Source organism: Porites lutea, chromosome 8 (assembly GCF_958299795.1).
Source record: "Porites lutea chromosome 8, jaPorLute2.1, whole genome shotgun sequence".
In the NCBI taxonomy this organism is placed as follows: domain Eukaryota; kingdom Metazoa; phylum Cnidaria; class Anthozoa; order Scleractinia; family Poritidae; genus Porites; species Porites lutea.
In genome coordinates this window covers 15854515-15877987 of record NC_133208.1, presented here as the reverse complement: position 1 = coordinate 15877987, position 23473 = coordinate 15854515, and the positions used below count along the sequence as shown (strand labels likewise).

The 23473-nt window shown below is 40.5% G+C and overlaps 2 protein-coding genes across 3 annotated transcripts in view; both read left to right on the top strand.

The window, feature by feature from the left end:
- Positions 1-9252, top strand: part of LOC140946503 (uncharacterized protein RP688-like) — a 10505-nt gene extending 1253 nt beyond the window's left edge. Inside the window, exons 1-2 of one of the 2 annotated variants that reach the window (XM_073395630.1) lie at positions 2459-2565; positions 8153-9252. In XM_073395630.1, coding sequence (XP_073251731.1) covers positions 8187-8912 — 726 coding nt within the window. In that variant the 5' untranslated portion in view covers positions 2459-2565; positions 8153-8186 and the 3' untranslated portion in view covers positions 8913-9252. Of the gene's footprint in view, positions 1-2458; positions 2566-8152 lie in introns of those variants that run through there. The other variant, XM_073395631.1, reaches the window with a different exon arrangement.
- Positions 9253-17772: 8520 nt separating this feature from the next.
- LOC140946002 (uncharacterized) overlaps positions 17773-23473 on the top strand; it is a 49148-nt gene continuing 43447 nt past the window's right edge. The window contains exon 1 of the mRNA XM_073395063.1: positions 17773-18125. Within this exon, the coding sequence (XP_073251164.1) occupies positions 18051-18125 (75 nt within the window). The 5' untranslated portion in view covers positions 17773-18050. The remainder of the gene's footprint in view (positions 18126-23473) is intronic.

Sequence of the window (23473 nt, the reverse complement as noted above, 5' to 3'; positions counted from 1 at the left end):
ACACTATTTACGAAGAAACATCAAATTGACTGGGATTCTGCGACATGTATAACGCATTCTACAAACTACTCTCAACGACTTACTTTAGAAAGTTGGTTTACTAACTTAGAACAAACGCCACTGAATCGTAGCCAACAGTTACCAGCGCGGGACAAACGACTTATTGACGAGATCAAGCAAACTAACTACGAGAGAACGACTGAAGGACTGACAATTTGACTAACAATAGACCACTGTTTCACTGTGACAATAGACGAATCGAAACGCACCAACTGCTGATTACGAGTCTCCATAGCCAATAACATCACGGCCTAACTGACAGACGACCAATAACATCGCGACGTAATTGACCAATCAGATCACAACCAATCGAGTATAATACCATCAACTGACGTGATACAACTCACTTTGTCTCTGAATATGACTACTGCTTTGGTTGTCGGAACGTCAGTGACTGTCAGCAACAAGTCCTATTATTCAGGACTACGTTCACCCGGACGATCAAACTCAACCTACTTTTGAAATGACTCCTGTGTTCAAACCTTTCACAATCTAAAGACTGTGACACCAACTGATTAGAGCGGTAAAACTATAGTGGTACTCAACTAAATCTGCCGCTTTCCGCACAGAAAAAGTAGGGGCGACCCGTGGAGCTACTGTGGACGATTTTCCGCATGTCAGTAGGCTAGATTTTACGGCCGCTTGCTGGAAAGGTTGGACATATACAATTATCTCTCGCCTTGTGGACACCCCGCTAACGGACACCCTGATAGTACGGACAGCAGCTAAATCCCAGGCAAAAATACATTGTAGATGTTTGAGTGAAATTAACTCCCGCTATTACAGACTCTCACTAAAGAGGAAAGTAACTCAAGGTCCCTATAGTGTCCGCTATAAAGGAAGTTGACTGTATTGGGCATTGGGCGTCACATGCCTCCGGTTATGGGGAGACCAGGCCCCAGTCTTTCAAAAGGTGGATAACGCTATCCACTGGATAAATCTCTATCCCGGGATAGTACTTATAAATTGGATAGTACTTTATTCAGCAAATAGCTCTTTTTAACGTTTGAACAATCGGGACCAGCCTGGGAAGCCAAGATGTTAAAGGCTAAACACTAGTCCACTGTCCGCATCCTAATTTTACAGAGTGTAATGTATCGGTCAAATCGAAGCTTCAACATGCCCCCCCCCCGGGCATACCCCGGGCATTTGACACCTTTGCCGTCCCGGGGGGGAGGGAATTTGATTATCAGAGTCTTCCAGGGGGTGGGGAATTTGATCCCCATGCTTTAGGGGTGGGGGATTTGAACTGCACCCTCGATTTCATGTAAAATCTTTGACGTGGCGAGCTATCATGGGGGACGCGGTGTTAGAGGATTTTCGTGGAAAAGATTGTGCCTTTGTGGCCAGCTGGTTACGAGGAAAGGGCTTGCACATGCTTTGTGCCGTATTTGAAGTATTTAAATTTTAAAATTTTTAATATTGGATTCAGGCTTTGAATGTATGAATGTATTTTGTTGTTGTGTTTACAATGAAATACAATACCTATACCGGCGATTCAATACAACAACATAAAATAAAATAAAAAGCTCAGGTTAACTACTTTGACCTGCTGCAAGTATGTTAATTAATGAGGTGAGCGTGCATGTCAGTGAAGTGGTCATGATGTAGTAATCTCAATAGGTGGGATCTTTTTTTTATAGAAAGCTTTGTATGTTCAGTATGTTGCATGACGAAAAAAAGCTGAGCATTCAGTTACCTTGTAGCGGCGATTTCCGCCGCTTTGCACGAGACTTTTCTTGGTAGTAAATACGCTAACAGTGTTTCTCAGTTTTTGTTATATTTATAAAGATTTTGTTCGACAACTGAAGGCGTTTCCGCCGTCTTTCTGTCATTTTTGTGCCTGTGAAATGTCCCAGGGGTGGGGGCATTTGATCAGCTGAATGGACCCTAGTGTGGGGCATTTGAACAGCATTTTGGCCCGGGTAGGGGGGAATTTGAACAATAGTTTTCAAAAAAGTCAAATGCCCGGGGGGGCATGTTGAAGCTTCGATTTGACCGATACATAATACATTAGCGCTGTAGTACGGCACTAATTTATCACAGCACAGTTCTTCGTCCCCAGGGCTTTTCCCTTGAATTCCGGTTGTGAGAAAAGGACCTGGTAAAATGTATCTTGGTTTTTCTCTTCTAATCTTCTAAATGTTCCCTGACCATAGAACCCCTTAGAACAATGTTGCCGAAAAAGTTGTGCAGTTTCCATCGGTTCGTTTTGTTTTTGTTGTTTTTTCTTTTTTACCATTTTAGTAAAATCCCCAGCTAAACACTGCAATTTGACTGTCAATAAGGAAAATAACCATTGCGGGAAGGAAACAGGAGCCGGCTCTTGACAGAAGAGAAAGAACCCTATGCTCCGTTCTCCCTCTGGTCCTCAGTCCATCGTCCGCTCCTTTCTTACAGGGTCGACCGCGAAGTTGCACGTTGCACGTTGACTTTTATGAGGAAGGAAATTTATTGTGCTGTACAACGTTGTACTGTTGCTGAGATAGAGAGGTCGGCTAAACTGTAAGTTTCTTCTGGTAATGACAATTTAAGTTTTACGACTTTTAGTTAATAACAAATTGCTAATTCTTCGAACAAACCATGTTTATGAGCTATAAACATTCAAGGCATATAGGATCGTGATCAGTGTTTTAATTCAAAAACTAACTAAAGTTCGTTTTACTATGTAAATTGCTGTGACCTCTAAGACTGCTCTTTGAGTTGTCAGTAATCATTCGTCGATTGCTAGCGTCCTTCACTGAAAAAGAGCTACTATAGTATTGATCTGCAGTGCCATGCCGCCATGCCAGCCGTTGCGAAGGTCACGCAAACTAATTAAGCGCTGGGAACGTAGCTGAACGTATTATTGATTCGATCCGCGCTCGAGCTAAGTAGCACGATCGAGAAAGTGTCTACATTTCAGGCCCGTCGAAGCATGTGGCGATGATTTTCATTACGGTTTACAACGACGTCCTCGCTTACAACCCACGGGATGAAAAAAGAAAGAGGAAGGTGCGTGTCATGTCAATTGTGCTTCACTTATTATTATTGTAGTCGGGCTGTCTTCGATCTTCTTCGATTTGAAACTAGTGAATTTCCCATAAACACACTTAAAATATTTTGCTATCACTAACGACACCGTGAATTGCTTCGATCCATGTCGCATTTACGGTATGAAAATATGCTATGAGCAGCAGCATCATGTAATTATAAATAACTTCTAGTTTTCTTTCGTGAGTCATAACATAATGCGCGCCTGTTTGTAAATAACTGAAGAATTTCAGTTCCATGTTTCAATTGTTTTGATGCCTTCGCTTCACTGAACGCGGGCCAGTATCGTGGAACGTTCGTGATAGTATTTCGTAGTAATATAGAAAATCATTTGGTAAAATTGCGATGCTATCATTAAATTTCGTGGTGCAATTATTATATTGATCAACATTTGGTTGTTCGCCTGTTTGAAGTGTACTAAAACCATTATTCAGCCATGGGCTTCAGGCTAAATGCGAACAATTTTGTTGTTACTGACTCTAGGCTAGTTCAAACGGCTTGTTCCAGCACTAGAGAAAATTCTAGCAAATTCAAACAGAAAGGAACTCGCGATGTTTGGTTAGTGCCCTAAAAACGAACTACACCGCCCTCTATTTTGAAAACTTTTGATGCTACGCGACACGCGACATGAGTGGAAACAGAAAATGTCGCCTGATTTCCATACGAAGAAAGAAACATTAACGACCCTCATTGAATAGCAGCGTTCGAGTCTTTAAAGGTTGAATTATTGGTACTTTTTTTTTCACATGTTTGTGGCTTTATTAAGAATTACTGGCTTTCTTATGAGTTATAAAATCCAGGCCACGACATGTCACGAAATGTTGTCGCACGCACCTATACATTTTGTACAAAGGCTAGTATTTCATTTTACAGTTTCCATGTCACGATTAATTTACGACCCCTTGAGCACATACATACACAGGCGCTCCTGTCAATAATTTAACCTGTTAATTGCGTCTCTTTAAACATGTGTCGATCGGGTTTGCAATATTAAAGCAGTAACTGATCCTCACTTTAAAGAATCGTATTTAGAGCCACAACTTGCTCATCAGGGGTCTCGGAAAATCTAGATTAGATCTGAAAATCTTGTAAAACTTTGTTACGAGTCTCGAATTTTTATTTCCGTTTCTTGTCCTCCCTCAAATTTTAGATACTCTCGAAAACTGAAACGAAGTTTCGGCTTCTTGCTGAGCGTCACATTCAACACTCAGTCCTCACGCCTAATATGAGGAAAGATGACTGAAGAGTGACAGTTTTCTTTTGTTTAAAGGCCGGTATTACGTTATTTCAGCGGTATTAAACTGCATAAATTTGCTCTTCTGGTAAATTAGGACACCTGTACATGACAACGCCGTCACGCTGCGAGCTTTGTTTTCTTCCTTTTTTAATAACAAAAATGGTTTTATTTCATAGATTTCGTCATTTTACCGTGCCAAAAAGCCTCGAAGATGATGTGTGTTGCAAATACTTTGCGCTCGAAAGAGGAAGGAACGTATTTGAGCCGTTTAGAGCTGTTATAACAAACTTCCTATTCAATCATGACATGCGCGTGGAGGCTCATTGTTCCGCTGTCACCTTCATGTAGTCTGGTTGGCATGCGCCGGGTGTCTGTAAAATAATTGTTTAAGGTATTGTCTCCAAGTTTCATTTTCACGTGAACAGCGGTAACTCACAATACATTTGAAATATGCAAAAATGCTAGCTATTGTTGTGTACGAAAACATGAAACTTGGAGACAATACCATGGATAATGAGAGGCTCTCACTTGTAAACACAAAATTACTGACAAAATATTAGCGAATTGTAGCCCTTATTTTACTGCCTTGCAATACATCAATAATCTTGAAATTAAAAGGTCATATAAAAGGAAGGTTAATCTCAAGAATCTTAAATTTTTTTAAAAAATCTATCGAACGGTTTAAAAATTATTCGCTAATTTGTTAAAGTAGACCAAGATGTTTACAAACCGCTACCAATAGCGCTTCGATACATACTAATCAAATGCTTCTTTTCTAGCAATGGGCTGGAGCTATCTCCATGATCTTTCACACACGTTTTTACAACGATTGAAACTACTACGAAGTGAAATTGCTTGTCAAAAACACTGCAATTTCTACAGATAACAGCCGAATATCAAGATTATCCATTTTTTTTTTACCGTATTTCTAACCATAAAAAAACTTTATTCCAAAATATCTCGATAACGCTCTTACAGATTTTGTATCAAGACCGCTATTGGAGGAAAAAGCTCCCGTAAACGATTTTGGAAGGACAGTTCCCAGTGACGAGAAATACTGCTGCAAGTTAAATAGGTAACGCCATTTCGTTGCTATGACAACTCCGATGTCATTGCAACCCCGGTCATAACAAATTGTCATCTTCATCTAATACAACTGTGGTGGCCATTTTTCCAAATCTTTGTTTATGGCGAGGTAGTTTATGCTCAAACTTGCGAGGTATTGACCCTAAAAAACTGTATCGAGCCACCTTAAACAATTTTTTGAATTAAATTTCTAACGTGAAACAATTCAATGAGCAAGGCTCGCAACATTCGCTAAATGTACAATTGTAAACAATTTATGCTTACTGCCGGCAGAAGAAATGAAACATATACCTGCCAAGTGTCACGCCTGCGGATCGAAAACTTGGATCTCACGCCTACTCACGCGTGTGTTCCGATTTGTCACGCCTGGTAGAAAAGTTTGAGCCATTACAGCATTAACTGACACATTTTGAAAAATGTATTAATTATTTAAACAAACCAGAACCAAAGAGAGAAAAGAAGGTCTATGTGGATGATCGACTTTCTCCGAATTCTGTTTTTTTAGTAGGGAAGTCAATGTCCCTTTGTGTTCCTGTGTTCGTGTTAGACGGAACTCTTCGTAACATCTTCGGAAGTCTTCGGGACGTCTTCGGACATCTTCGGATATTATCGGACCCCTCCGAAAAATCTTGGCACTATTAAGATAAAAAATGTCACGCCTATAAATGTAAAAAGGTTGGCAGGTTTGGAAACACAATCGAAATACGATTGCAGCGATTAAACATCAACTCGCCATGCGGATCAAATTTCGCGACAATTCCTGACCTTTTCGCCAGTGGCTGAAAAAACTGGCCGTTGCCGTTGTAGAGAAGTGGCCGTTGTGGAGAGAGGTTCGAGTGTAGTATTGATGGTTTTCACATAACGTCACTAAAATTCAAACTATAATCTATCGATCCTACTGAGATTTTACTTTGATGATGTATTAGAGCAGCTGAAAACTAATATTCACACAAATTTTCGCTTCAAAAGCGTTCTTGGTTTTGTGTTAGAGTAGGGTTGAATTTCTAAGCTTTTGCGTGACGCGGATTTTACATGACGGCCGAGAGAGCTGTAATGTAGGTTAAAAAAGTGTCTTATTTCGGGTAATTTTGCTATTTAAACGGTTAATGTATTAGAAAAAGTATTACTTTAATGTTTATGAGTTACTCGAGGGATAAATTCACGCTTTTGTAGCAAAACTCGGTAGCAGATGTTTCTGTTGGTTTCCGTCCGCCATGTTGGTGCCCATCCAGGTGGGCACCAGCTTGGCGTTTCCATACAAATTTCTATAAATTTGGGTAAAACATTTTTTTTGCTATCTCGTATGCGAAATAATTCTCTGACCCGAATCTTGGCGAGTGTCTTTGTTTTTTTTAACTCCTTTCATTTCCGGCCTTAAACTATTGAACGGTTTACATTTTTATTTTGATCTATGTTGAATGGTGTGACAATGAAAACCAGCAATAAAGCTACAGAAGCCTTAACTCTACCCGACTGCAACAAATGTTGTCCCGACCGTGGTCGTCAGTTTGTACAGCTTCGATGTTCTTTTAACATTGATATGAATGATCATTTTAGTGGTCAGCCATTATACAGTCAAACATGTATTAAGCGAACCTTTGTTTAGCGGTCACCCTCTATTAATCAATCACTTAGTTAAGTCCTGGAAATAATTTCCCTCAATTACTAGAAAACTGACCTGTTACCGGGTACAATTAAGGTGATGTTTCCTTTTGGTGCATCTCCGCGGTGACTTTTCTTTTATGAAAGTACGTATGTCTAATTAGAGTTTTTGATTGATGACAAAGCCTTGTTTGAGTTGTGCACTTTTCTCAATTTAACATTTTTTTTACCTCAATTTGGCTCTTCGTCCATATTTTCCAGGCAATGCCTACCTTACTCATTTTTAACCATTTTAGGCGTGTTTTCATGACTTTTCACCCGAATTCATGGCAGCGGAAAACTTCAGTTAGACTTACAAGTGTTTCTGTGGGTAAAAAACTATTGTTCTAAATTCTGTCTTGTACTGTGAACTGCATTGTATTTGCACTCTGAGGTTTTCGATCACGTCCGTAGTTAATTTCTGGAAAAGTCTTAGACAATCATTTTCGATGAAGAAGCTTAACACCCTCTGGAAATCTACAACAACGTTAGATTTTCAAACTGTTAATTCCTGATACTGCAATATGAAGTTGTATGATCCTAGTTGAAGAATAAAGTAAGTATAAAGAAAGAAGTTACGTCCCATTTGTTGATGAAGAACCAGCTAGTTCCCTATAAAAATTTCTTCCAACAATATTTCTCTAGACTGTTCACAGTCTCCTGTTTTCCCGTGAGATGGAGATTGAGCGCTTTGGGTTACGGGCAGCCATCTTGGATGAGTGTCAAAACTATTTAGGGGGCGGGCGTGGTTTGGGCCTTTTGGCTTTCTCGCTTTCTCCCAAACTGCCCCCCGCCCCCTAAGTATTTTTTCTTTTCAACCAAGATGCCTGCCCGTAGCGCAAAGCGCTCGATCTCGACGATTTTGCGGAAAGGTAGAGGACTGTGAACAGCCTAATATATATTTCACTCCCACACGATCTTTAGATTTTTGAATAGCTCTTAGGCGGTGTGTCGAACCCTAGTAGTAATTGGTCACGCTCTTTTAAGCAGCAGTAAATGGGTGACAACTTAATACAGGTTTGCCTGTGATATGAAAATGAACATTTCAGAGGCCGGTCAACCGTTTTATATCATGCTTTTTTTGGTTCTTTCTAGTGCTTGTTGGCAGATGACTCGGTAACCAAAAAACATGAACTTCATTAAGTCACATGTGAAGAAAGCACATTCCGTGTGTCGTTGCAGTCAGTACAAGACAGTCGGTGCTTTTGTAGTATGCTTTATCATCATTGCGTTGTTTCTAAAACTGAACGTAATGACTCCCGGAGTGTACACTGGAAACAAGCCCTGGAGTCCCGCACCAAAATGCAAGAATTCCGAACAAGACCTTAATCGTATGGTTCAATTAACACACAAGGTGCAAGACATCTTGAAAAATATGGGAATCGATTGCTGGCTGATGTACGGCTCTTTATGGGGACCGTTACGAGGTATGGAGGGTCCCCTCCCGTGGGACGACGATGTCGATCTTGCCATAAATGGCGATGGTATTTTTAGCCAAATGACGTTTAGACAATTTAAAGCCATGTTTACTGCTCCTGGACTGTCGGTGGAAAGTAGGCTATGGCAGAGTTCGTTAATTGTCATTTCCGAGGGAGACGCGTGGCCATCACTGGATCTGTTTGTGTTTTATAACTACGGTGGTACTATGAAAAGACCTGGTTTCGAATCCTGGTTGTTGCCGATCAACTACAAACTTTATCACACATTTCCAGCTCATTTAGTCGAACAGCCCTTGCCCAAAGTGAAGTTTGGATCCTTCAATATTTCAGTTCCCAGAGATGGCATTGAAATCATGAAACATTTGTATCCGTATAATTGGTGGAAGGTAGTGCGACCAGTAGGTTGCGATAATTAACAAATAGAGCCTATTTTGATCAAGAGATTAGAGAATAATTAGTCCCTGCGTTGCCTTAGCTCGATGGGTGACAGGGGAGACCATTCTGGGCGTGGTTTAGGCTTTATTTGGCCCTAAAACACGAACAGGGGGTGCTCCTGGGGAAATGGGGAAACCATTGTTGTTTTTCTGTTGTGTTGTAGTGTGGGTATTAAAGACTTGAAGATTCTAAGACGAGTGCGACTACGCTAAGTAGTGTGCGGGAGTGAACAAGCGTCATTTTGGCGGAAAAACGTGATAGCCGTTGTCATTCCTCTGCGAGTTCAAATGTTAGAATTTTTATCGTTTTGTGATCGGGATAGGGCGTAAACTCCTTTGATAACAATGACAGTGCTAACTTTTCTGTTGAAAACAAAAAACAAAAACAAAAACAAAAAACAAAAAAAAAACTACATTGAACCTTTCCGGGTAGTCCCTCAGTCAGTCGAGTCTAAGCTTGGCAGGACTGGAGAGAGCGAATTGGCCGAGATGGTCACGCGAGCGAGGAAATCGAGCGAAGCGAGCGAAAGCTGAGAGGAAGCTGCGCCTCTCTCCAGTTTCCCTCTCGGCCAATTCGCTCTCTCCAGTCCTGCCGAGCTTAGACTCGACTGACTGAAGATGGAGTGCTCGCAGTCTACTTTCCGGGTTGTCTGTTTTTTTTGGAGAAGACACAAAAACCTTCAAGACAAATCTCGTTCTCGTGGTCGTCCCCGTTCTCGAATCTAAAGGTCTCTATTGCCGGAGTGTAATGAATTATGACGGTAGTTGATTTACTTTTTGTTATAGATTTCTTTAATATATAGATTTAGCCAGGGCTAAAAGCGAAGCTCCCGTTAATAAATTCATAATTTAAATCAAACAATAAACTTGTAATCCACAGATCAGGGCACATTCATTTGACTTTTGAGGCAAAGGCTGAGTGATTTTAGAGAAAAATCAGAATTTGACCGTCCAAGAGTGAAACAAATTTTACATCAAGTTATTTGTACACCGAAAAATAGCAATCATGTTCGATCACAGTAGATTAGGCCTGGAAAACAAATAGACCCATTCGTGTATTGTATTTGCATTAGCTGTAGCATCATAATGAGGCATTCACCAGTCTCTCCAACATTGCTGCGCTAGAGAGACTATGGATAATTGGACAACCCGAAATATAATTTTAAGAAACACATGCGCCACGATAGTCCTTGGTGGCAGCCAATTTACACGTTGCATTCCTCTGTCTAAAAGAGAGGCCAAAATAAAAATCAGGCCGGATTTTTTGTGTTCGACAAGTTTAGTTCACTAGTAAATCTTGGCGACGAATCTGGTGGCGTGTAAACCAGCCTTTTAAACATACGTTTTCTCATCACGTCTCAGGTAAACAGTACACAGACCTCGGACAGAATTTGTTCTTTTTTGCCCTTTTTAAACCTATAATTCTGCAGTTTTTCACAATTTTGCAAGAGAATTTGCACTCATTCAATATCCACGACGATCAAAGCACGCGCTTCCTTTGCACAACAAATTATAGCATTGAATTATAAAACGTTTTCTGTAAGAAAAATCTGGTCCTATGTGATATGCGGGGTAATAATTATGGGCTTTTAATGAAAACGACAAAAAAATTGCCAAAATCACTTTCCGGCCAGCCGGACGGGTTCTCACTTTTGACTGGCACCAAATTTGCAGTGCGATTAATAGAGTTACCATTTACGCTTCAACATGGTAGAGAAATTGTTATGTTTAGGTTTTATTTCCCTTTATTCATTAAACTGTGTATGATTTTGTTATGTGTAATCTTTAAAAGCGAGTGATATTTACGCGCGGCGTTTTGAGTATTCCTACATGCGATGTTTATTTTCGACTGGAAACAACCGGTACAGCGATGAAAATTGCGAGAGGGACTACTAACAATCAATAAAATAAGTTTAATTCGGTGAAACATGTACAGAGACAATAATTTTCATTCACGAAGAGAAGTATTGAAAGTAAAGTGTCTCAGAAAGTCATGAGTCAGGCAAGCATAAGCTTATTTATGTTTTAAGCCGGCTTCCCGGCCTGGTGTTCGCTCTTTTTCAAGATGAACTCGAGGCAAGAAAATCGCTCAGAGCTTTCTGTTTACAGCCAAAATCATAACTAAATAATCTTCCGAACCTTTTCTTTGAATTTGCGGGTCAAAAAATGTCTAAAGGCTTTTTAAACCTGATACTATTGTAGGTTAGATCATTGCTTGCGTTTTAACTTAAGCCGCATAAACCATACGCTCGACTTCAGGAAACCGAAAAAAAAACATCAAAAACAATAATGGCTCAAGCTTACCAGTCGAGATGCTGCTTCTGAAGGTCATCAAGTGTTCCAGAATCGCTTGAGACTTTTCAACCTTCTTACGCCTCAAGCAAGGGCAAAAGAGTAAGCTCATTTTTGAAAACAATGCCATCCGAAATCGGATTTCCAATGACTTTGACAAGCGGTGCATTTGTTAACAAAAAGCGCAATAAACAAACCAGCCACGAATTACAGAACAATCTTGATAGCAGCTGTATTTCATTTTGTACACCAAGTAGAAAAAGACAGTTTAAAACATCGCAAGATGACACAAAACTCTCTCAGCTCCAGCTATCAGTAAGCAAGTTACCAGACGCTTCATAAATTTTCCGCATAAACTCACCTGTCAAATTTTGACCAATCAGAACATAAAAATTTGACGTAGAGCGTGATCAACGCGTGACAGTGAGAAAAGTCAAAGGCGATTGCCTTCCCTCCATGTAAATGTAAAAGCCGGTTGAATTTTCGTGTCCGAGATCAGTTCGAAATCAACATTTTAAAAGAGCGGCTCATGAAACACGACTTATTTCATATGCATTTTAAAAAATTTGAACTGGAGCCTGCGATCATTTGAAAAGTAGCAACTTGTCAGCGAATACCTCCAAAATATTACTCGAACTCAGAGGGTCGATACCTGAGCCCGCGATACGGTCAGGCGATACTGGTCAGCAGAAACACTATTTTGACAGCTGTCAATTAATCAAAACATGGATGTACAATATCAGGTTGCAGGCTCCCTAACTAGCTAGAAAGTGTGAGATTAAACATTGGTATGCCTGTGGTGCGGACGGACGGAAGATCGGGTGGTCGGTGTACGGTCACGTGATTGCCGAATTTTCTAGGATGGATAGATTTTCTATAAAGCTATGGGGCTTTGAATTGAGCCCGTGATCAAATAAAATATCAGCGCAAAACTTTAAACACTACGTGACCTCAATAGATAGAAAAATGAGCCCGCGATCCACTCAGGTGATGATGGTCAGCGTATACTCTAGTTTGACAGCTGTCAATTAACCTTCATTAGAATGGCGAATATTCGAATTAACAGACTACGAGTGTGAGTAGGACATTTCCGTCCGGTATGTAGTGGAAAATGCCAGATCGTGTACCTGAGCGAACCTGAGCCCTCGTTATTAGTTTTCTGATAGCGGTCTGCACATGTCCCATTTTGACAGCTGTCAATTGACCTTAATTTGGCTTGCCAATGTAACTTTAAACGACTGTCAGCCAACTGACAGCCTTGCCCGCCGTAGTTTCGTTTTTATGTTGAATTGGTAAGTGTGACATATTATATCAGCTAATATATAGGGGCAAAACGACTGGTCTTTTATCTGAGCCCGCGAGACGGTCATGTGATAATTGTCAGCGGATGTCTGATTTTGACAGCTGTCAATCTAATCGTACTCATACGGATGGCTTACATAACTAAGAGGCTAGTCAAGTTGTGCAAGATCTATTGTGACATTTGACATCGGCTTACATGAAGTGTGTACGGACGGGCGTACGCTACGTCATAACCAAATTTTCTGGGATGGATAGTTTACCAAATTTTCTTACCCATGGTGCTCCGCTGCGCGCGCGCTTCGCGCGCGCGGGAGCTCCGCTACAAACTACCCATAGCGTTATCTGTGTGGATAAACATATAGCTTTCCTGGGCCAGATTAATTGTCCAAAGCTGGATTAGGATAATCCAGGATAATTCAGTGCGAAGTTTGAATTCAGATTCGATAGCTTAAAAAGCAATAATTCAATTCAACTTGTTTATTGGATGCTCTAAAAGGAACAGAGAAAATTATCCGAGATAATGCTTTTGAACAAACTCGGAAGCAAAACGGTGCCGGAGGATTCAAATTCATTTCTTTTGGGTGGGCGAAGTGGGTTAGTGCAACACCGTGAAACATTTTTTATGCATTATAGAAAAATGGTTAGATCTAGATATTTTTAACCGATAAAAAACCAGGAAGAAGATTTGACGTCTCGATGTCATCATAAACTGTCGACAGTCCCCTATTTTTCCGTAAGACTGTCGAGAACGAGCGCTATAGGTGGCCATCTTGACCAAGTCCCAACTTGCCCCATGGAAGGGAATCCAAGACAGTCTTGGACTCTGGGTTCCACCTTGTATATTCCGGACTCCAGGTACTGGATTCCAGTCTTAGTCTGTGGAACTTGGTTTCCGGATTTCGATCTTCAATGGGATTCCGGATTCCTTGAGCTATATTCCAGACTCCAAAGCACAGGATTCCGGACCCCACAGGCAAATTTTTTTTCGGATTCTGGATTCGACGAGCAAAAATTTCGTGGAATCGGATTCCCTTATATGGTGCGAAACTCTAGCTTGAAGATGACTATATCTCATCTACTTAGGGGGCCGGGAAATTTTGGGAAAAATCTTTAAACCCCGACGCCCGCCTCCTCGGTAAAGTTGAAACCAATTACAGAATGGCTGCTAGTAATGGTGAGCGCTCGACCCCGACCATCTTACGGAAAAATAGGGGAACGTGAACAGTCTACTCTCATCATGACGCCGTTGTCAAAGTAACTACCAAAAGAAAAACTCATAAGGGAAGACAAGTGGTTCACCAAATTGTCATTCGTTGATACGATCATTGTTATCAGTGTTAATTTAGTAAACAAATACCCTGCGAGCGGCTGTTTTTCCAAGCTGGACGCTACGCTACGCTACGAAGGGAGAGAAACCACTGCGAGCAACCGTTTGCTTTATTGATCGAGCCGTCTTCCAGCGACCTGGACGAATAAATTAAATTTGAACAGGTAAAACCTGTTTAAAAACAAGTTAAGGCTCTCGCGCATTTGCTTACGTTTATAACTGCTGCCTTAACGCGAACCTGCTGTGAATTTGCGCTCTTTCAGTCTTAATCGCAATTATTCTTACCCACAACTTACTTTGCCAAATCTAGGCGAACCAAACTGTAGTTGAATTCTTCGGGACCATATCCAGGCTCACAAAGAGAAAAAAAATTTCGTCGTTGCTTGTCAACGTTCTCCATTAAAAACGCGAAGTTAGGCAATTCCACTTCGTGGTCGAGCAAAAACAGCAAAGAAATGTACAAAAAAGTGTGATGAACGTGCACAGTTGTTGTTTTGCATTGTGAATCAATTGTTTGTTTGTTTGTTTTTTACTTTCTCGTTGCCGTGGGGTCATTGGATCTAAAAATCGCTAATGTTTCTTGAAAAACAAGTGAAAGTGATCTCACCTGACGTTTTCAATTAGGCTTCATGTGGACGCGCATGCTCAATAGAAAAGCAAACGGTTGCTCGTAGTGGTTTCTTCTCCCTTCGTAGTGTCTGGTCTGGAGAAATCACTGCTTACAGGGGATTGAACAATGCTTTTCTCACGCAAAACGTTTCTAGCTTTCTTAGTTACCTTCAGACAGTGGCGCCATGGTAACACCGAAGCGTCAGTTTTTCTTGTCGATTTATCCACTCAAACGATTAACGAAATTGGAATTGCCGCTGATTTGTGCGCTCGACAAACAAAACCGCCAGCTACGTAAGCTAAAGAAAAACTTGATTATCTCCTGTCTTCTCTAAATCATTTCCAGTCTCCTCCCTGGCAGTAGTCCAGTTTCGAATTCGTCGCGGCCGCTGAATAGAAGCACTGTAGACTCATTTATACAGGATTAAGCCTCGACCCATAGTAAAATATTCACAAGTACCGGCGAGAAGGTACCTGAATTTGAGTTTAAAGCAATAGACACAGTTGTACACAGGTCTTTTTCTTACTGGAATTTGTGAATATAATTTATTTACTTTAGGACGAGGCTAACCCTGTATAAATGAGTATTCAGTGCTTCTATTTAGCGGCCGCGAAGAATTGGAAACTGGACTATTATATATGTTTGAGGTGAGAAGGCTGAACACAATGATTGTTGTTAGAAATGCGGAGGGTTGACCGTAGACCAATCAAGGAAACAATTTGCAAAAATTAGGAAAAATACTTCAAAGCCAAAGTTTTATAATTTTCGATCACAGCTTAGCGCAAATTGGCCGAGAAATTCTGAACTTTAACGGCCGCCATAGCATTGTATTTGCAGCTTTTTTTTTGTAATATTATCTTAGTTGACATTTGTAGTTGCTTTCAGCGAAACTTTTGTCGGGAATCACAAATTTCTAAATATAAGCCAGTCCGATAAAACATGTTAATTAAAGTCAATGCGCGCGCACGAAAATGTTGCAGCACCTGCCTCGTACCTGTACCCAGACGTGTCTCTCTCGAAGAAAATTTGCGCGCAAGGGCAGGCGGTAGTTTCTCTTTCCCATAGTCCTTTGCGCTTCGTCACCAGTCACTCGCGTGTCGCTTGCGTTTCGCGCTTGCCTCTGTGCGAAAAACGAAGCGCCTGAGGACCAGGCTGTTGCAACACTCTAGCGGAAGAAACAGACTCTGGTAGAGCAAAAAATACATGAGGTGAAATTTTAATGAATCAATATACATCAATAGTATTTGCTCAACAAGGGAAAACTCTTTGATCATAAAGTTTTCTAAAGTATCAGCCAGTTTTTGTCTCGTCACGCAACTCTTTTTTTCAAAAAATGAGGGGCTTTGGGTGACGAGACAACAACAAGAACAGAGTGTTATTTGCATGATCATAAGAATTTATAGAATTGCAAAAGCGAAAATAGATTTTAAAAATATTTAAAAAGTAGTATTAGTGCTACTACTTAACTATCGTTCTTGATTATAAAAAAGAATCATTGGTACATGATCAAAACAACGAAAATAAAGAACAAAGAATTGATTACATTAAATTATATTACACCGAGTATGTTTAATTGACAAATAGCAATTAACCCTCGGACGGACAAGGGGGAAGGGGGCGGGGGGTGGTGATTTTTTCCTATACGATAAAACATCACCACCTGAAGTTTTCTGTAGCTGTTCGTTTATCCTTCGCGCGCTTTTTGAAACAAGTTTACTGATGGTCAAAATTGAGGAGTGAACTGCATTAATACTAGAAAAGATGAATTAAACCGAGCGTTTTTGAAGTCACACATTCGCACGCACCGTGGTTTGTATTTTTGTTTGAACCTCGGACGTACGCGCAAGGTGATAACCCCACCGGCGTATACAGGGGGGAGGGGTTGAGGGACCCCTCTTGGGTTTTTGATACGTTGCAATATTTCGAAACGATTTCGCCTTCAGTGGATAGCCTTCGATTTTCTCTACAAATCTTCATCAGTAAAAAACCGAAGATTATAAGATAGAATTTCTGACGTTTTGACAGCATTTGTTTTTCCTTTTTGTTATTATCGCACTATGAATACGCACACATACGGGACGGTGCTTCCATTTTCGCGGGAAAAAGTACTGCGAAATGATGCTAAAAATAAAATGATCTGTGAAAACGCCGTTACACAGGCCAAGAATGGGAGCTGCACCCTCCGGATTATGGATTCCTGACAGTGTATATAACCCTGTAACTTGATTTCGGTTAACTCGAACTCTCCACCATTAGACTTAGATAGATTGTGCTCGCAATTGTGCTCTATTTACATCTGGAAAATTTAAGAGTGCATATTAATTCATTGCTTGACAACTATAAAAACTCAAACAATTTTATAATTAACAACCGGCACGAGCGCGCCATCTTGGGTAACCGAGCGAGTTGTGCGCATGCATTGAGCCCTCGATGAACCCCATTATAAGCAGACAAAAAAAATATTTTATCGGGCTTAAATTTGCCTGTAACACTGATCTCTGGTTACATGATTAATAAATAACAATTTTGTGCTGGAAAACTAGCCAAAAGTGCAAATTATGCTGGCATTGCTTTTATTCGGAAAATGGGTGAAAATTATGTTCGTGATGACGAATTATACCAAAAATTATGCTAGCACAATCTATCAGGGCCTATCCGCTACAACTTCACCTTAATTTTGCCGTGGGAAAAGGTAGGATTTAACCCCCTTACTGGAACTGTTTCTTACTTTACTTTGCAGTTCGAATCCAGGTGATATTTAGTCAGTCTCGTGGTAATCTCTTAGTCTGTAAGGAATTGACACTCGAAAAAATGAAATCGGCAAATTTTAATTTCCCGCACAACCAGTTTAATAGCAAAGAAAGCGTCGTCTTCTTTCTGCTAGCCTGCGATCATGCCCTCTCCCTTTATCTCTGTAATCTGTTTTCACAAGCCAAAGAAGCAAAAGAAAAATAACGCCTGATCTCAGGTTATCTTTCTGCCGTCCTGTTGCGTCTTTGTTTGGTTGTACTATATTCTCAGAACTACGGGACTGGGATTCGTGGGCACTGGGCTACCACGAATCTTCAGATATTTTTTAACACGCCCAAAACTCCCTTCTTAAATCAAGCCACTCAAAGAGAACTTGCCAAATTTTCCTACCCAAAAAATTCCATCGATCTCTCCCGTCACTTGAAATCCGAAGTACCCCACCTCTCCCCTTCCCTGGGAAGAAAACAGCCGTTAAGAGAAGAAGATAAAAACTGGGCACTAGTTCACTTTGGTTCCAGGCCTTCCCATATGTTCCCAGAAAACGCCTGATTGATTTCAACTGTTTACACGTTGGTCAAATCGCTCCATCTGCAATTTGAAGCAAAAATTTCCTTTACAGTAGTGTTACTATATCCCGTATACGTTGTAATGCCTTTTCAAAATACTTCTGATGGTATTTTCGTCCATTATGATATCGAAACACTTTTAAAGACTCTACATTGTACTGGAATTTGTCCACAATGACACGGTCGCTCGTGCATGGTGAAGGAATTCGACTTTTGAGTCGATGACAGTCTTTTAGTACGATTTATTTCTTACAGCTTCAAAAAAGACCATAATGGCACCCTCTCCTGTATATTTTACTTGCTTCATATTAAGAGGAAAGGAAAGGAAGGTGACCACAACAGCAAATGTAAGTAAAATTTGAAAAAAATATTATTGCCATATTTGTAGAGTCTTGTAAGCGCACATAGTAGGGAGTTTAAGATTCCACGACGGCAAAGGTGGCGAAAAAGTCCCTTAAAAAGTGAATTTGGGTCAATTTAGGTTTCTGGGAAACTGTCCACCTACCCCTCCCCTAAGCCAACATTAACACTTACTTCTTGCTTAGGGAAAAATGTTGGCTTAGGGGAGGGGCAGGTGGGCAGTTTCCCAGAAACCCTAAATTGATCCGTGAATTTTACAATACAGATGAACCTCTCCACAACAGCCACCTTGGGGACAGAATAAAGTGGCCATTGTAGAGAGGCTTAAACAAAAATCAATGTACAATGTATGGACTATCTGCTAAAAAAGTGGCCATTGTAAAGAGGTGGCCATTACTGGAGGTTTGACTATAACTTAATAATATTTCATGCACTGATTGACTAATTTTTATCATCAAAAAAAAGGACAGGCGCATAAAATTTTAATTTATGCAATACGGTAATTTGCCAAACTTTAATGTTTTTGTCTTGTTTAGTCTCATCTCGTCTCATAGAACATTTTAAAACTTCTCTCAACTGAGAAAGATAGCTCTGATGCAAGACTTGCATCCTGTTTGAATTCTCTTTAAAATGCTCAAGTGAGGTAGCAGTTTCCAAAAGCAGAGGCAACTTGTTAGGCATTGCACAGTCTCTGATTTCCTCTGGCTCAGATAAGCTTTATAAATACATAGTTTTAAGGTTAAAAAGTAAGTCAAGTTTATTTAGAATAAATAAAAATTTTGTACCGTAATGATTCGATTTAGCGCCCTCCTTCCAATAAGCGCCCCCTTCCAAATAAGCGCCCCCCTTCGAATGTGTTTTTGTTAATAAGCGCCCCTATTCTAATAAGCGCCCCCTATTCTAATATTATTACAGCGCCTTCAGAGTACGTATGGTTTATCTTCCTTTAATAGCTGACATACGTAATAATGTATTACAAAAACAGTGGTCTTCGTCTGAGTTTCTCAACTGTAATGTCCATGTGAGTACATAATTCCTTCAAACGAATAATTTCTTCTTCAAATTTTGTGGCGATTGCTCTTCTGGTCGTTCTGGCCAGAAAGGATCCAGGGACAACAAGTAAGTCTCCTTGATCCACTCACTTTGACCTGTACATTGTTCTCATGGCGGGCTTTGAGAAATGTGAATATAAGGAAGGAAAGTTCCATCGGCACATGTCCAACAAGTTTGTTATCAGCTTCAAGGTAAGTCCCAACTGCGTATTCATCTTGCTCTTTAGCTTCTTTACGGTCATCTTTCCTGCATGCCAGAGACTCTCCTATGATTGGAGACCACGCCGCTTTGTAAACATGATGACCTCGTATAACAGACGAAAATTCTACCTCATAAACAAACATCGAATTCCAAATCAAGTGATAGCGAGAACGAGCCATAATCGTAAATATTTACCACGGGTAATTTCTGCTCGTGTTGCTTTCCCGCTTCTGTCTCATAATTTATGTCGTTTGCATTGTTCTTACTTACGATAAATCATTAACAGCTCCGAGCAGTCACGTTCACTTGCAACCCTAAACTCATTCTTACACGTATCCAGCTGCGTACAGTGATCACTTTGCGCTAAAACATGGAGGCTGATGCTTCTCAGTCTCATGCTGGCAAAAGATCAATTCTTATTCAACAGAATTTAAACTAGAAGCCGTACGGTTTGCCGTTGAATGCAATAGTAACTATAAAGCAGCGAAGAAGTTCAACGTAGACCGGAAGAGAATACGAGAGTTGCGAGCAAACCAGAGTAAATTAGAATCTGCTAGTTGCAAGCGAAAGCGACTCGACGGCGCGGGAAGAAAGCCTTTTGATCTGGATATTGAAGAAGTCTTATTGGAATGGGTCCACGAACGACGCTCTAATGGTTTTCGTGTATCAAGGAAAATGATCAGAAGCAAAGTGAGGTTTCTCCACGAGGAGAAATGCAAGGAAATGGAACTTCCTCCAACATTCACTGCAAGCATTGGGTGGGTACAGAAGTTCATGACCAGACATGGGTTATGTATACGGCGCAAGTACAACAGAATCCCAAAAGGATCCCGAAAAACTAATCGACAAACTGATCGCATATGTGTTACAAGCAAGACGGCTACGTGTAAAGTTTTCCTACAGTGACAGTGACATAATAGCAATGGACGAAACAGTCGTTTGGCAAGACATGCTTTCAAATACAACTGTTGATTCCATCGGCCACAACACGATAACCATGAAAACAACTGGTCACGAGAAGACAAAGGTTTCAGTTTGCTTAACAGCGAAAGCAGATGGAACGAAATTGAAGCCTTTTATCGTCTTTCCCGGTGCTAAGAGAGAAACCAAAGTACTCAATGAAAAATTCAAGGATAAATGTGTTGTAGCATCATCTTCTAACGGGTGGATGAACGAAGAACTGACCCTTGACTGGGTAAGAAGTGTTCTGGGGAAGTTTTCATTCACCCGACGAATCTTGGCGTGGGATTCGTTCAAGTGCCACGTGATGGAAACAGTCAAAAAGAACTACGGACATCAAAGATAGATCCTTTGATCATCCCAGGGGGTTGTACGAAATACATCCAAGCGCCCGACGTGGTCTGGAATAAGCTATTTAAAGCAAATGTCACGGAAAAGTATGATGAATGGATGGCTGGTGAAGCCCACTCTTTCACTGCAACGGGAAACATGCGTGCTCCACCCCGGAGAGAGATAGTTAAGTGGATCCTTGCGGTGTGGGATGGCTTGGACAAAAGAATGATTATCGATTCATTCAAGAGCTGTTCGCTAACCGTTGCAGTGGATAGATCAGAGGACGGACACATTCACTGCTTCATGGAAAATCAGCCTTGCTGTGCAGGACTAGAACGGCTCAGGGTTGCCCAACAAGCCATGAGCAATTCACGCGACAAAGATCCTTTCGACGGGATCACAGAATCCGACGTTGAGGATGCGGCACCAGATAGCTTGATAATTGACGCAAGTGACACTGAAGTCATCGAGGTCGAATAGATAAACTCATTCACCGTACCGTACATGTATACCGTTTATTACTGCTAAAATGAACAATTTTTTTAACAGCAACTGGACTTTCAGCGATTTATTACTGTTTCAGTTTCTGTTATTGTTAGTTACTGTAGATAAACTCATGAACATTCACCGTACCGTACATGTATATTTGTTACCGCTAAAATGAACGATTCTTTTAAAAGTAACTGAACTTTCAACAATTTGTTACTGTTACGGTTTCTGTTATTGTTAGTTATTTTAATATTTATTAAAGTTTTGTTTTGAACATTAGGTTGTTTCTCAAAAAATTAAATAGGCGCCCTGTCCCGAATAAGCACCCTCCCTTGAGGTACCAAAAGTAAATAAGCGCCCCGGGCGCTAAATCGAATCATTACGGTAATTCACATATTCTCATAAATTTTGCAATTTTTACAGTTTGTTTTGCTGGCTGAGGGCCACTTATGAATCTTTTTGCATTCCTCCATCAAGGTTTGTTGATGGCCTTGCAAAATTTTGTAATTCTTCTCATTTTTGAAAGCTATGTCATCAAATTGAAGCAAAATAACTGTTTTGCAGATTGGATCCAATTTAGAAAATACTTTTCCCCTCAGTTTCTTCTTACTTGTAACAGCTTGCGTTTTAACATTTTACAAGGCCATTGATTGCTCAATGTGAAATTACCTTGAATTATCTTCTTTGCTTTTGGACAAAACAAAGAAAACAGTTATAATTGTTTTCATAATACATTACAAGATATTTATTTGGCATATGGATGACTGTAATGTCATCTGCATGTCTTGAGTTTACTTATGCAACAGGATGGGAAAGGAAAGATGATGGCAAACCTTATGTGACAAGCATGACAATAATTTTGTTTGAAATAACCTTCCACTAAACTTCACATTCCTTTAAAAAGTTTTTTGTAGAAGAGCAGAAAAAATGAAATGTTAAGTGAAGATCCTGAAAAAGCACCCTAGTAATACCCCTGTCACCTTTGTCACACACAAGCGTTTTGCCGTCCTCTTCTTTTTGCCATCCTGTTAGGTAAACTCATTTTTGAGATTATGGGCGACTCCCATCCACAGTTTACTTAGCATTCACTGCATTGTATTATAGGTAGTAAATGCCGATGACGATGACATTGATGATGATAATGATGATGATAACAATGTTTGCAAGATGATGCCAGAAGTGTACTGTTATTAATAGCGGAGCTCCGCGCGCACGTGGGCGGAGCCCCATAGCTAAGGTAATCTACCCATCCCAGAAAATTTGGTAACCACGTGACCGACCGACCGACCGACCGTCCGTCCGCACCACAGGCATACCAATGTTTACTCTCACACTTTCTAGCTACTTTGGGAGCCCAGGAGGAAGCTGATTGCACATCAATGTTGTCATCAATTGACAGCTGTCAAAACAGGGTATCCGCTGACCAGTATCACCTGACCCTATCGCGGGCTCAGGTGTCGACCCATCAAGGTCGAGTATTTTTTTGAAGTTATCCGCTGACAATTTATTCGCTCTCAAATGATTGCAGGCTTACGTTTACTTTTTTTTAAAATTCATATCAAATATGTTGTGTTTATGTCAGTATCGCTCCGCATTATTACGATTTTGATTTCAAACTGACCTCAGACGCAAAAATTCAGCCAGTTTTTTTAAAATACAGGCGGGAAAGACCTTTTCTTACCATGGTCACGTGTTGGTCATGCTCCACGTCCAATTTTTATGCTCTGATTGGTTAAAATTTGACAGGTGAGTTCATGCGTAAAATTTATGCAGTTTATGAAGTTAGTTTATGCACGTTTGTATTAAGATTTGACTGAGACACTGATCTGACCTAGTATGAGGTTTGATATAAGCTTAAGCTTACAGAACTTTAAAAAGCCTTTAGTCGATATTAATTCACCGTAAATAGAAAGAAAAGACTTTCCCGAAGAATATTTAGTTATAATTTTGGCTGTAGAAAGAAAGCTTTGAGCGATTTTCTTGTCCTGAGTTCATCTTTGAAAACAGCAAACAGGCCCGGGAAACCGGCGGCTTAAAAAGCCCCAAGAACGATCAGTATCATATTCCTCCTTGTCATAAAAACGCTTTATAAAATTGAGAATGGCCAGGGGAAGATAGCAGGTGTCGAACCCAGTCCCTTCGGCTCCGAAGGTTACGCTTTAACGCCCGTACAAAAACAATAGAGATGACCTTACCATCATTCTTACGCCGATGCCGGCATAAAGCTCTCTGACTAAAGGCCAGGAAGCTCAAAAATACACTCGATTTTTCAGCGGCACAGGGAAGAGCACCTATAAAA